This window comes from Zootoca vivipara, chromosome 7 (assembly GCF_965207765.1).
Source record: "Zootoca vivipara chromosome 7, rZooViv2.hap1.1, whole genome shotgun sequence".
Lineage (NCBI taxonomy): Eukaryota > Metazoa > Chordata > Lepidosauria > Squamata > Lacertidae > Zootoca > Zootoca vivipara.
Window position 1 is genome coordinate 93,787,903 of NC_142590.1, and position 14,620 is coordinate 93,802,522.

A 14,620-nucleotide genomic window follows, 5' to 3' on the forward strand; every position below is an offset into this window, starting at 1 on the left:
GTCGCTACGTTGTCCATATTTGTTTGTAGGTCGTGGTGGGGGGGTCCTCAGCCATGTTCCTCCTGGCTTGCAAATGAAGTCAGATCAAGCAGGTAGGAAGTTGTCCTTCTTTGCCTTTGTCTTCTGCCAGCTTTCCCTGGACACCTTGGTCCATTTTTTTCTTCTTTTGACATGGGCTTTTTTGAAGTGGATCAGGCGGCAGGGCTGCTTGAAAGAGCAAGTAGCAGGACTTCCGGTTCCGATTTTCAAGAGACTGATGAACCCCGAAGCAAAGAGTGGTCCGTTACCCAGGAGCAGCCCAGTGCAAAACTTTGCCACCTGCCTCCTCACTCCTCCGCCAATTATTTGTCGTAGGCAATCTTTGCAAACTCCGTCACCCGTTAATCTCATTGCTTGGCGGAACCGTTCAAAATATAGTGCGATTTTTTAAACACGGGAGAGAGAGAAATAGGATGCCACTCTTTCTAACAACGTTGCCATTAAATGCTTGGGCTTGCTTCCGAAATAGTAGATCTGTCGGAGTCCTTATTCTGCAGCCATGAATGGCATGCAGGGTTAATGCAAAGTCGCTGTTGCAGCGGGGGCTGCCCTTCTGCCAGAGAGTTGGGGAGGGGGTTGCAGGTCTGTGCAATCTGACTACTTCGGTCAAAACTTCTATCGTGTCTCTTCCAACTTGCCTTTTCTCTAAACTAAAAAAATTCCCAAATGCTGCCCCCTTTCCTCATGGGGGAGTCTCTCCACCCCCTTGATCATTTCTGGCAGCCCTTTTCTGAACCCCTCCCAACTCTACAATATTCTCATTTGTTGTGTTTGATGGTACAAGAAAGTGGGAGGGGGGGAAAGAGATGGAGCAGTGGGATGAATGTCTAGTTAGTTCCTCAAAGAAGGTGAAAAACAGGCCTGGTGGCATAAAAAAAATGGAGCAAGCTGGCTCTTTCTATCTCCCTGTATTTGATTTCTGGGTCCCCCTGGGCATCTCTCCTCCTTCCTGGGCCATTAAGGGCTTTAGCATAAAAGGTGAAGCTTGTCCACATCACATCTATTGATTACAGAGCAAGGTTTACAGCGCTACAGATGAAGCTGCTGTCAGAGGAAAGGCAGATTTTTCTGGTGTCGTTTGTAAGGGAATAAAAGAGACATTAGTGCATCAAAGCCTCTCCATGTGTCAGGATTCCTGGGAGAAGGTTGAGGGGGGGGGGCTCTTGTCTTTTGTTCTTGAGCAAATGGATCGGCTGCCTTTCCTGGGGAGGGACGCTTCCGATAAATTGAATCCAGGGCTGTGATCCAGAAGAGAAGAAAAAGGAGAATCTTGTCACCTGCATAAATGATGGCAGGTTCACACTGGGTGTTTGTACTCAAGGTAGCCGCGGGGACAAGCAGCCACCGCTCCGTGGTACCAGAGAAAGGGGGCAAATGAATGTTTTTCTACCTTTCTCTCTTTTTTAATATAAACTTTATTAAGATTCGAATTATAACACACAATACATCAAATTTAAATCTTAACAAACATAATAATAAACAAATAATACAATACCGATAACACAAAAAATCAAATCACCTAGCTTGTCATTCACTCTGTCACTTCCGCTTGTTTGCAGTTCGGTCCCTTAGTAGTTTTTGAAACTGCTTCTTTTAATTTTTTCTCTCTCTTTTTACTTTCCTATTTTGCTTCTCTATTTGTTATTCTCAGTGCCGATCTTTAAAAATGGATCCAATATTTAATTGTAGGGCATTGTTGTTTCATATAATTTCCTAATTTTTCCCAATTCTGTTCAAATTTTTGTTTATTACTTCCTCTTATTGTTTTTCTACCTTTCTCATGGAGTTGGCCCAGCATTAGGCAGGGTGAGGCTACTGCTTCAGGCACCAGAAGCACCCCAGGGGGCATGCCCATGGGTGCCCCGCCACAATAGGCACCAATTTTTGGCAAGGGGGGGGGTCCGTTTTGTGCAAGATCTCTCACCAAATCGGCACAACCTTGCCCCAAATGAGTGCCTATGGCAGTGCCACTTCTCCCCCAGCGGGGGCAGAGGCAGGCAGGTGGGTGGGTGGGTGGGGGTGGCAGCAAGGTAAAATGGGACACCCTGCCCCACTTTCTCATAACACTAAAGCTCACCTGCGTCCAATGATGCTGAATGTTGGAAGATTCAGGCAGATAAAAGTCATTCCTGTGGGATGTAATCCATTGAGAGCAGTCAAAGACAACATTCCTTGTTTTCCTAGAGAAGACATGCAGGGGAATGTTTGATCCAGCCAGTCGAAAACTTCGTTTCCTCCTGGCTGGAGCATCCTTCCTTTGCATGTGACTAAAGGTGGGTGTGACCTTACCTGTCCAGGTAACAAAAGGACAAGGCATGCTGCCACTCTCTCTCTTTTTGACTTCCTCCGTCGTTGGAGCAGCTTCTTAGCTAGGAATGGTCCTGCTAGCTTCTCAGCAGAAGCACTGGGATTATTCCCCCATATGGGGTAGATCCACATGTACATATTTGTAACTAAGTCTGCCTTCAGGGATCAAACTGTGAACTGATGTGAGTAAACTTCTTTTATTGACTTTGAATAAGATTGCCGTGTCTTTAGTCTTTTAAAGGGGATTAAAGGGAATTTACCAGGAACGTACAATTCAACCTGAGACAGACTGAATTGTATAATAGTGAGAGGCCACAAACCCCGCCCACCTGGTGGGAGGGGGAGGGTGGAAATTGCATCCTATAAACCATCCCAAAGTGGTACTCAGAAGCACGGCTGCCTCCAGCTGTGGAGGCAGGGCAGAGCCCTCCTGGCTAGGAACGCTCCATAGCCCTCTCCTCCACCATGAATTTGCCCAATCCTCGTTTAAAGACATCCAAGTTGGCCACCTCTTCCAGGAACGAGTTCCACCTCAGCTTTGCTTATCGCAAAACAAGACACAAGGTGTTTGTGTGAATGAGACCGCATTTAAATGTGCTTAAGGGGGCAGGAAAAGTCACATTGAGCTCCCCTTGGCCGGGGAGGTGGCTGGACCCAGAATGGGGAGAGAAGGTCCCCCACATGCTGCTTTTTCCCTGAGGGATTCATCCTGTTCCCTGGAACTAGGCTACAGGTGGCAGAGCAGGTGGCAGAGGAAACTCTGGACCCCCCCCCCCAAAATATTGCAACCCCCCCAAAAAACAAACAAACTGCAGAGCCACCCAACCTTCAGGTTCTGTTTTGAAGCAAGAAGAGAAGCCCGCAAAGCTGGCAGCTGAGGGATGCCTTTAAAAATCCAGTGCAAAGCTTTGATTCTTTTTTGGTTTGCAAATGGAGCAAACTTAATATGCAAAGCACTAGCTGAGAATAAATAGGCAGCGTGAAAATGTCATTTCCACACAGTCACTTTTCTGACCATTATGCCGCTTCAAACAAAAGCAATTTACTCTGCCTATAATAAAGCCAAGGTGATAACGAAGCTCTTGAGTCACTTCTATCAGCCCCCCCCCTCCCGCCACCGCTGCCCTCGTCCTCCCAGCCAGACACCACCATAAAAATGGAAACATGAACTATCCTGTGCCTGGAGCCTTCAAGCTTCCCAGAGAATTTCTAATGGCGCCATAAACTTAGAGAAACATCTTGTTTCCTGTGCAAAGAGGGCCATAACCTGGGCAGGGGAGCCAGAGGTGTGAAAATCAATGCCTTGATGGGAGGGTTAAGCTGGGTCACAAGTCTATAAGGGAGGCATCAAGGGGAGCAGAAAGGGGGAACTTGTAGGGGTCACTGTGGATAGGGGTCATTTCAGGGCGTACCAGGATATGCAGGGCCACTGTTTAAATTCTTTTGCATCCTTAACTGGATGTCCATTTACAGTGGAACCTCGGTTTATGAACACCTCGGTTTATGAATTTTCAGTTTACGAACGCCGCGGACCTATCTGGAACGGATTAATCCACTTTCCATTACTTTCAATGGGAAAGTTCGCTTCAGTTTATGAACGCTTCAGTTTAAGTACTCCGCGGACCGTCTGGAACAGATTAATCCACTTTCCATTACTTTCAATGGGAAAGTTCGCTTCAGTTTATGAACGCTTCAGTTTATGAACAGACTTCCGGAACCAATTGTGTTCATAAACCGAGGTTCCACTGTACAATTCTATCCATCTATAGGATAGATACAGTGGTACCTCGGGTTAAGAACTTAATTCGTTCTGGAGGTCCGTGCTTAACCTGAAACTGCTCTTAACCTGAGGTCCCAGAGATGCAGTACTGTATGTGGGTGAGAGAGGTCAGCCAAGAGCGCTGTGCATTGTCCTTGCCACGTGCCAGCGGTGTGCAATGCTTCTGCATGTGCAGGCTCTTCTCCGTCCGGTTGCCCCCTCCTTGGTCCAGGCAGGGCTGGTGCACCGACAGCTACAAGGGCAGGCAGAAATCAAGCGCTCCCCCAACAAAGAGATGTGGTGAAGTGGGAGGGGGCTTTGCAAAGTTCCTTGCTAGCCTGAGGCTCCGCTTTTATTTGCATCTCCTCACTGGCCAGGCTCCTGTGTCTGGAATGCATCATGGGATTGCTTATTTATTCCTCTTCATTTGGAGGGGGGGTGGGCTCCCATCAGCCTTGGGCAAACCTCAGCCAGCCCCCCCCCTTCTCCTCTCTTCCACCTCTTGCCGGGTGAGACGTAAGTTTGCTTGACAGGAGGCATAAGAAGGGCAGACAAAGCGAGAAATCACCATCCAAGGGAGATAGACAAGCGAGGCCTGGGGACGCTTGCAGAGAGGCTGTGTGTATTTCTTTTCTGACAAGACCGTCAGGGCTACTTATGGAGCCATGCACAAGTTCACCTTCCTTCTCTCTGTGTGTAACTGGGTGATTGTGGGGCAGAGGAGAAGGAAGAGAGATGGTCCTGGTCTACGAGGTTTGAGCCTCTGCCTCTCTTGGGGACACCTGGGGAGATGAAGAAGGGTCTGGAGACAAAGCCTCCTCCTCCTCCTCCTATTATTATTATTATTATTATTATTATTATTATTATTATTATTATTATTGAATTAATTTAAATTGGGGTGTATGAGGTGTGGGGCACGTCATGCTCCTTCTGGGGTCCTTTGCCCACCTTTGGTCCCCACCCTGCACGACAGCAAACACACCCCAGGAACGGCTTTGACCAGGTGAGGGGATCCGCTGGGTCTCAATCTACCGGGGAGTATGGGCTTCCCCTGCATGCAAAGACAGCCTCTGGTGGATGGGCGAGGCCAATAGTGGGTCCAACCGTCAGGAAGGGGGGTTCTGCCTGTGCTATAGAGCATGGGTAGGAAAAGGCAAACTAAGGCCTGGCCGGGGGTGGGGGTGGATCCGGCCCAATCACCTTCTAAATCTAGCCCGCAGACGGTCCGTGAATCAGCTTGTTTTTACATGAGTAGAATATGTGCTTTTATTTAAAATGGGTTATTTGTGGGCCGTAGGAATTAGATAGATAGATAGATAGATAGATAGATAGATAGATAGATAGATAGATGATAGATAGATAGTCTGCCCCCCCCCCACAAGGTCTGAGGGACAGTGGACCAGCCCCCTGCTGAGAAACAGGTAGGTAGCCATTTCTGACGTAGTCAAAACAAACAAACAAAAATTCCTTCCAGCAGCACCTTAAAGACCAACTAAGTTAGTTGGTCCTTAAGGTGCTGCTGGAAGGAATTTTTTTATTTTGTTTCACCTGCTGAGAAAGTTTGCTGACCCCTGCTATAGAGGGAAGTGAGGGGCACCTGGGAAGGTAGCTCATCCAGGAGAAGGAATACTCTGATCCTAAACTTCCCCCACCTTTGTGACTATACTTACTTGTGGGAAAGACTTTGGGAGTAAACCCTGAGGAAAAGTCCGTACCCTCAGCCTTGTGGGACATCTTTGGGAGAAGGAAAAGCTAAGGAGTAAGCCCTACACAAATCCAGAGTGGATTCCCTAAGATCATAGAATCATAGAATCATAGAGTTGGAAGAGACCACAAGGGCCATCCAGTCCAACCCCCTGCCAAGCAGGAAACACCATCAAAGCATTCCTGACAGATGGCTGTCAAGCCTCTGCTTAAAGACCTCCAAAGAAGGAGACTCCACCACACTCCTTGGCAGCAAATTGAACTGCCGAACAGCTCTTACTGTCAGGAAGTTCTTTCTAATGTTTAGGTGGAATCTTCTTTCTTGAAGTTTGAATCCATTGCTCCATGTCCGCTTCTCTGGAGCAGCAGAAAACAACCTTTCACCCTCCTCTATATGACATCCTTTTATATATTTGAACATGGCTATCATATCACCCCTTAACCTTCTCCTCTCCAGGCTAAACATACCCAGCTCCCTAAGCCGTTCCTCATAAGGCATCGTTTCCAGGCCTTTGACCATTTTGGTTGCCCTCCTCTGGACACGTTCCAGCTTGTCAGTATCCTTCTGATAAGATGTTTGGGTGGCGCCTTCTATGCCTCCTCCTGGCAGATCCTGCAGCCAAAAGTAATTCAGAAGCATTGCTACGTCCAACTGTGGAGGGAGAGCATAGTCATCATGGCCATTCGCCACTGGTAGTCCTCTCCTCCATGAATTGCTCTTTTTAAGTTATCCGCAGTGCAGACCCACCAACTGTCTAGGTCCTAGGACATCCTAGATCACAGCAGCCAATCCCGGCTTCTGTTTTTGGTTTGGCACCAGACCAAAAGATGCTCACGCTGGCGATCGTCATCATCATCAGCATGCCAAAACGCCTTCCGGTTCAGTGCTCTGCCATGACTCTGTTGATCAAAAGAGGCTTGCCTTACTATGTGCTTAACCCAAAGCTGTAATGGAGAAGCAAGATCTTTGGGGGTGTTAATTCTGCAAGTCCCTCCATTCTGTGCTCAGGTTGTATATATATGTATGCAGATAAAACTCTAGATCCTAAAGACGCCGCAGTCTCCACTGAGCTGCATTCCCACGCCCCTGGAGTCTCCCGGCCCTCAGCATTTGCTGTGTACGCAACACTGGTGTCAGAAGTAGGCTTGTGTTTCCTGGAGAAGGAAATGCGAACCCTTCCATCCCCAACTCAGGTTGTATATACCTATGCATAAAGAAAACCACAAATCCTAAATGCACCAGTCTCCGCTGACCTCCATTCCAAGGAAACTGAACCCTGGGTAAAAGCTGTAGCTGCTGGAAACCTTCACCACTTGGAGATTAGCGAGCACATGACAATATAGTTGCCTCCTTCCCCAAACCACACACCCACAGACCCATCCCAGTCATGTCTGATGGGCTCCCGATCACTGCCTTCACTTCTTTTCCATGACACTTCAGAGTATGCCCCACGTGCATTGTGACATGAATGAAGACTCAGAGATGACAAGCCCATTTAAAGAACTTTATTCGCTTCAGCTGGTTACAGACTGGTTTGTGTGGTGCAGGTAAGGGCAGGTCATTGTGGGAAAGCTGCTTGCCTCCCCTCTTAGTGCAGCATATGGGGCTCCTACCCTGGGCCTGGAGTCACAGAGCTGTAAGGAAGGGGTTATTTCTCGTAGCCAGCTAGGCTGACCCTCTGCCCAGAGGTAGAGCAGAAAACTGTATTCTCGATGACCTCCCTTGGCTGGCTACCTTTCCCTGCACCAGTCTTGCCTGCTTCTGCAAACAACCTCCCCCAAGACATAGCAAATAGAAATATATACAAGAGGAAAAGGACTGGGGAAGGGGGCGAACGGGGCTTGTGGAACCAGGTGGTTTGGGCGTCTGGTTTTGAAACCCAGAAAATTGGTATTTCTTGTGCAATCTGCATTTTATGCTCTAGTTTTTGGGGACCAGAATTGTTTCAATCAGGAGTCTTGCCATCCCCAGATTCTGCTCTAAGGAGTGATGTTGCAGGGCATTGGACTAGATGCTCCTTTGGGTCCCTGCCAATTCTACAATTCTATGTGCCCAAGAGTTTTTGCCAAGGCTAGGGTGGCAGCCACTTACTGGCTTCCACAGGGGTGTGTGTGCCTCATTTCCCCTCCCCCCCAAAAAGTATCCACCCAGGTGGGTCTATATTCCCAGGTTGCCCACAAATTTGACTCTACTGGTTCTCCAGCATGGCCTCCCCATCCAACTAAGGTCTGCTTCTTAAGAGATTTCTTGTTCTCACTTCCAGCGACTGAGATACAGAGGCCTTGCTACAAATGGTGTCCATGCTAGCTACTTCTCCTGGGAGTACATAAAAAAGAGCATCCTAACCTGATCCCAAACTTTTCTCAAATTAAAAAAATAAAAATCACAAGAAGCAGTGCTGAGAATATAATCCGCCCCCACCCCAACCATTTGTGTGCTCAATAGCCGGTGATTGACAGCTCTTGGACCTGAGCTCCACACCAACTTTTCCAGCTGGCAAATTGTCACCATATTATTGTGCTCTACTACCAGATTGCAGCATCGCTCTAGCATAGTATCGGGGACATAGATTGCAGTGGAGCATTGAAAAAAGAACACAGCAATGCATGAAATCACTGTGCAAATTTGGGTGTCGTAGGAGACAACCAGTTTTATCATGGTGGTCTTCCATGTTTTTTGAGATGGGATTTCCAGTAGCCAGCACCCCCAAGAATGCATCCTGCTGGTTCTCCGCACAACTACAAAGAGGTGCCACTTGGAAAACTCATGGGGCTGGGTCAGCGTTCTGGGAATGCAGGAGGGGGAAACAGTCAGTTATATTTACAATATACAGTCATCAACTTCATAGTTACACAGTTTGATACTAGTGAATTAAAACGGATGGTCTAAACGGCATCCCTCGGGCGTCTCATTTTACAAAGCAAGGTGGAGCATCTCCGGGGGGTGGGGTTCACAAATGGCATAAGAAGCTAGCAATACAAAGGTGAGGAGGGTCAACCCCAGGTGTGGCTTAAAGTGTCCCCAGAGCTGGGGGAAGGTCCAGCTTTGAATTAAACCTCCTCACAGCAAGGCAGGTGACCTCAGGCCCATGTTCGGACACCCTAAATACGTCCCAAAAGACAATCAGAGAATACAGTCCTGCTTGGAGGCCCGCAAAGGTGCCAGGTGGGCATCCACAGCTGTGTTCCTTGGGAAAGATGCCCTCTCCTACCCATGTAGACATAGGAAGTCAGCCAGGACAGTGTAACCCAGCCAACTGGGCTCCCTCCATTTAAATCCACCCTGGAGCGGCTCCATTACGTCTCCGGCATCCCGGAAGCAGCCCATTGTCCATTCAAGGGGAGAAATTCATAGTTAGAAAGGAATGTTAAAAATACATATCGATATGGCCGAGTGGAAGGGATGCTGACAATGAGGTTCATGCGGACGGGGTGACTCTAGTTTGTGGCATTCGTTTTACATTGGTTCCTCAGCAACCTGGCCCAAATATGGGCTGGCCACTGGGATGTCATGTTCCCACCACCCAGTGGGATGGGGCAGGTGGGTGTGCATGTGTGTGTACATGTGCGTGTGTGTGTGTGGAAGAGTGGGGGTGGAGGAGGGAAGAAACCCCATTTATGCCATTCAGTACCACAACTCGGGACGCAACCCAGTCTAGAGGGCACAGGACGCATCGTCCACGGAGCGTTTCTTGAGCTCCTTGCCTGGCTTGTGGTGCTGGTGGTGTGGGTGGGAGCCGCTCAGTTTGCTGTGGTCGGAGAGCTGCAAGCCCAGCAGCTGGGTGTCTTGCAGGTTCCCAGTGGGGGAGCTGTGGCGGTGGGGCTCGGTGGTCTCCTCTGGTTCCACCCGCAGGTAGGCCTTCACTTTGTGGTGGCGGGCTTTGCTGTCGCTGAAGTCGATGACGCGGCACTCGTAGGTGCCTTCATCCGTCGGTTTGACCCGAGAGAGCCGCAGCTTGTGGGATATGTTACTGCCGACCACTTTCACGACCTGGAGGGGGTTGCAGGGGTTGGGCAGGGCAAGGGAGAGAGAGCACAGGAGTGAAGCCACCGCAGATATTCAGGTCCCGACACTAAACTATTCCCAGACTCATCCCTCCCCAGCAATCATTTTTATCCACAGCAGTGACAATATCTGCAAAAGTCATGTCGGGTTGTATCCAACAAACATCTCCTCAGAGTAGAGCCAATGAAATTAATAGACCTCACTTCATTAATTCCAATGGATCTACTAATATTGCATACAACACAGACTTTAATTGGCTCCAAAAGTCAAGAGGAGACCTTGTTGATGCTTCTATATGCGGAAAAGGCTTTTGACAATGACGAATGGCATTTCCTTTTTGGAAACTCTTAAAGCTTTTGATTTCAGATTTGCAACAGACAATGGATTTAAGCCATTTATTCAGATTCAAAAGAAATAATTCACACTAATGGGAGTTTATAAAAAAAGGTTAATCTGGCAAAAGGCAAAAGGAAAGGATATTTGTTTAATATTTCTCTTAGCTTTAGATGCCTAAGCAAGTAAAATAAGAGGAAATAGTGTATAACTGGGGTAAAAATCGACAAGTAAATAAATATGTGTGGCCAGTGTCACTGTGACACTCACTAAACCAGGGCAATCCTTTACTGAAATGGAATTAGTAATAACTGAATAGGGTCCCTTAGCTGGAAGGGAAAAACTGAAAAATGTGAAATCAATGTAACTGCTAATTGAGGAGCCGAAATAAAAGAAAAGCTAGAATATAGTTGGTGGGTGAGAGCCAATAAGATATGCGGGAATAAAAACAACAAGACAGAAAATATTTGGAATTATTTATGTGTTTCTAGACAATGTACTGCCCCACAACAGGGAAAAGTTACATTTTTCTTTCCTAGGCAGGATTTCTATAATAAAAATTGTATTGTTGCCGACTAAATTTTCTTTTTCAGCCTTTGCCAATAAAAACATCCAACCAGCAAATAACAAAATTGCAATGATTATTCTTAGAATTTATTTGGAAGAATGGAAGGAGAGAAAGAAAGATTTAATGGCAATGTTTTATATGCAGGTGGGAAGGGCAGGGGAGCTGCAGCATAAAAGCAAGTTGTGCAAATACAGCCAATTGCACCAGGTCTAAAATATGGCAGGAGATGAGAGGGTGAAGCAGCCCCCATCGTGGATGGAGGGGCCCCTTCCGCTCAAGAATGTAGTTTCCGTAGCTGATTTGGATTGAAATAAAACCAGGACACTGAACATCATGGGCACATATGAACACAGGCGGCAGCTGCCTCGCACCAATGCTGGAGAGCCAGTGTGGTGTAGTGGTTAAGAGTGGTGGACTCATAATCTGGGGAACCGGGTTCGCATCTCTGCTCCTCCCCATGCAGCTGCTGGGTGACCTTGGGCTAGTCACACTTCTCTGAAGTCTCTCAGCCCCACCCACCTCACAGAGTGTTTGTTGTGGGGGAGGAGGGGAAAGGAGATTGTGAGCCGCTTTGGGACTCCTTCGGGTAGGGATAAAGCAGGATATCAAATCCAAACTCTTTTTCCTCCTCCTCCTCCTCCTCCTCCTCCTCCTCCTCCTCCTCCTCCTCCTCCTCCTCCTCCTCCTCCTCCTCCTCCTCTTCTTCTTCTTCTTCTTCTTCTTCTTCTTCTTCTATGGAAAGCTGTGGTGTAGTGGTTAAGAGCGGTAGACTCCTAATCTGGGGAACCGGGTTCGTGTCTCCACTCCTCCACATGCAGCTGCTAGGTGACCTTGGGCTAGTCACATTTCTTTGAAGTCTCTCAGCCCCACCCACCTCACAGGGTGTCTGTTGTGGGGAGGAAGGGAAAGGAGATTGTTAGCCGCTTTGAGACTCCTTTGGGTAGTGATAAAGTGGGATATCAAATCCAAACTCTTCTTCAATGAGTCAGATCACTGCTCCTTCTAGCTCAGTATGGTCTACTCTGACTGGCAGGGTCTCTCCAGGATTGCAGATGGAAGACATTCCCAGCCTTACCTGGAGATTCCAGCAGGGATGGAACCCAGGACCTTCTGCGTGCAGAGCAGAGGCCCAGCTTCTTTCCTTTAAAGAAAACAGCGCACCGTGGCAAGATAGTGCAATCGCAACTTGCGCCATTTTAACCATGTGCGCTTGTAGGTCGGCCGGTTGAAACGGCTCAACTTAAACCCAAGCGAGGTGTAGAGCTTCAAAGCTCATTTTGCGCTTGTGGTGACTCAACAAGGAAAGAGCGTTTAAGCTTTCTGCCTTGCTGGTGAGTGGGTGTGCGTGGGGCAGGAGGCAACCAAAATGGTCAAAGGCCTGGAAACGATGCCTTATGAGGAACGGCTTAGGGAGCTGGGAATGTTTAGCCTGGAGAAGAGAAGGTTAAGGGGTGATATGATAGCCATGTTCAAATATATGAAAGGATGTCATATGGAGGAGGGAGAAAGATTGTTTTCTGCTGCTCCAGAGAAGCGGACACAGAGCAATGGATTCAAACTACAAGAAAGAAGATTCCACCTAAACATTAGGAAGAACTTCCTGACAGTAAGAGCTGTTCGGCAGTGGAATTTGCTACCAAGGAGTGTGGTGGAGAGCAGAGGCTTGACAGGCATATGCCAAGAATGCTTTGATGGTGTTTCCTGCTTGGCAGGGGGTTGGACTGGATGGCCCTTGTGGTCTCTTCCAAATCCATGATTCTAAGTTCTACTCAGTGCGCTGGCTCTGGGACTCTTGTGCAAAATCTGGCAGGGCAACCGAATTGCCGCAAGATCTCGTGTGAGCATCCATAGCCAGCCAGAGCCTGCGCCCTGAGCAGGCCTTGCCCAGCAAACAAGGCGCAGAGCTTAAAATCTCTTTTCACAGCAGGCTGGTCAGTGTCAAAGAAGAGCTCTCTGCCTTGCTTGCTGGGAAAGACACACTCTGCGCACGGGAGCTTCTCTTTCTTCCCCCCACTCACCCAATAGCCATGGAGTGGCGCCAAGGGTTTGGGCCAGGGTGGATAAAAATCAAGGATTTTTTTTAAAAAAAATAATTTTTTAAAATCAGAATTTTAAAAATTTAAATCAGATTTTTTATAAATATTTAAATTGGATTTTTAATATAAAAAGCTTTTGGAGGAAAAATCTTTCTAATGATAGTTTTCTATTAAAGTTACATTATAGTCCGAAGGCTATTCATCAGGAAATAAGGATTTGTTTTAAGTTTTTCATGTGTGCTAAAACTCAGTCTAAGCTTCTTCTTTTTTAAAAAGGCTATCCACATCAGTTAACAAACACGGATCCATATGCTATGATGTTATTGATTTAGTTAAATAAATTGTTTAAATTGTTATTAAGGAAATGATTAGTTTTCTCCTTCCAATAAAGTACAGCAGAAAAGTTGTCCAAATATAAACAGTTAACTTATTAAACCTCACAATAATTTCATAATTTTCTGTCTATGTATATCTAATAGTATAAATAGGTTTGGGCATATGCAATTTTCATATATGCGTGGAATCCTTGGAACCAAACCTTCACAAGTCTTCCCACACACTAAGGCCTCACGTCACGTAACCAATAGCCAATACCCCCCTCTGACACCCTCTTGCACATTTGCCTCAACCTGATGTGACCGGCATGATGGCCAGTCCATCCTAAGGTCTAAGTTTGCCATTACGGAACACACCTCAAATTAAACAATACTTATAAACAGGACATCCTGTTTAGAAGGCTCTGGAGGCTATGGTTTTCTTTACTAAAGAAAAATATCCCCCCCCCTTTGTGTTTTTCTATTTCTCTCCATCTTGACACACTTCATAATTTCAGTCAGTCCCTCCTTGGTGCAATTTGTGATTTTTCAGGTTCCTCCCATTTGTTTGTTTGTTTAGAGCCATGCTGGTTTAATTGATTTTAAGCCACATCGAGAGGTCCGAGGCACAGAGGTTATAAATAATAAGCCAAAAACCCTAATCCCAGACATTCAGCTAAAGCAAGCAGTGGGCAGGACTCAGCAAACTCATTCCACCAGCCCAAGGAACTCTGCTTGCACAGGACTAGATGGCTCCTGGGGTCCCTTCCCCCTCGACCCTTCTCCAGCAGTCTCTTCCCAAAGGGCACTGAGCCCCCTAACCCCACTCTGTGACTCCACCCCAGGGCCACCCCCTCCATCGTGAGAAGATGAGATCCATCCAGGCCCCCTCCAATGCAAGGCGAGATCAATGCGGAATCGCGGGAGCTAATTAGCTTTCCTACCAAATTGATTCGCTCTCAGTATTTATCACCTAATGAAATTTAAGACTTACTCACTAGCCTGAGCTGCTGCTGCTGCTGCTGCTATTGGGCTGGGTCAATAAATCAGATTTTATTACTCGCCCGGAGGCTGCTGGCTCTGCTCCCTTTAATCATGCGGGATGCTAAAGGCCGCCCAGCCCCACTCCCAACCGCCCTTGTCTCCATCACCTTTGTTAGCTGAAGATTTTATAGCATCTAGGTAATGGGATCGGGGTCACACAAAAGCCCACTGTGTTTCTGATGGGCTAGGGATGGGAAAGTAGGAAAGATGGGCAGATTTATTTGGGAAAGGCCTTTTTTTGCAATCCGAGCTGTCAACAGGGGATGGAGAGGAGAACGGCTTTTGCTTCTAATCCTGCACCTGGCCTCAGACACCTTGGCACAACCTTCCTTGCAAGGGGTTGGCTAGATGACCCTGCGGGTCCCTTTTCAGGGTACAATTTGATGATTCAATGCCTCAAGCATCTGTGCTGCATCAGTGAAAGGGAAGGACATGCATCACAATGTGGTGACTTCCAAGTTGGATTGCTGCAATGGGCTCTATGTGGGGCTGCCCTTGAAGACGATGCAG

At 47.4% G+C, this 14,620-nt stretch overlaps 1 protein-coding gene across 1 annotated transcript in view; it reads right to left on the minus strand.

Annotated features, from left to right (window-relative positions):
* Window positions 1-7,300: 7,300 nt before the first annotated feature.
* VSTM2L (V-set and transmembrane domain containing 2 like) overlaps window positions 7,301-14,620 on the minus strand; it is an 86,370-nt gene continuing 79,050 nt past the window's right edge. Inside the window, exon 4 of the mRNA XM_035124311.3 lies at window positions 7,301-9,800. Within this exon, the coding sequence (XP_034980202.1) occupies window positions 9,465-9,800 (336 nt within the window). The 3' untranslated portion in view covers window positions 7,301-9,464. The remainder of the gene's footprint in view (window positions 9,801-14,620) is intronic.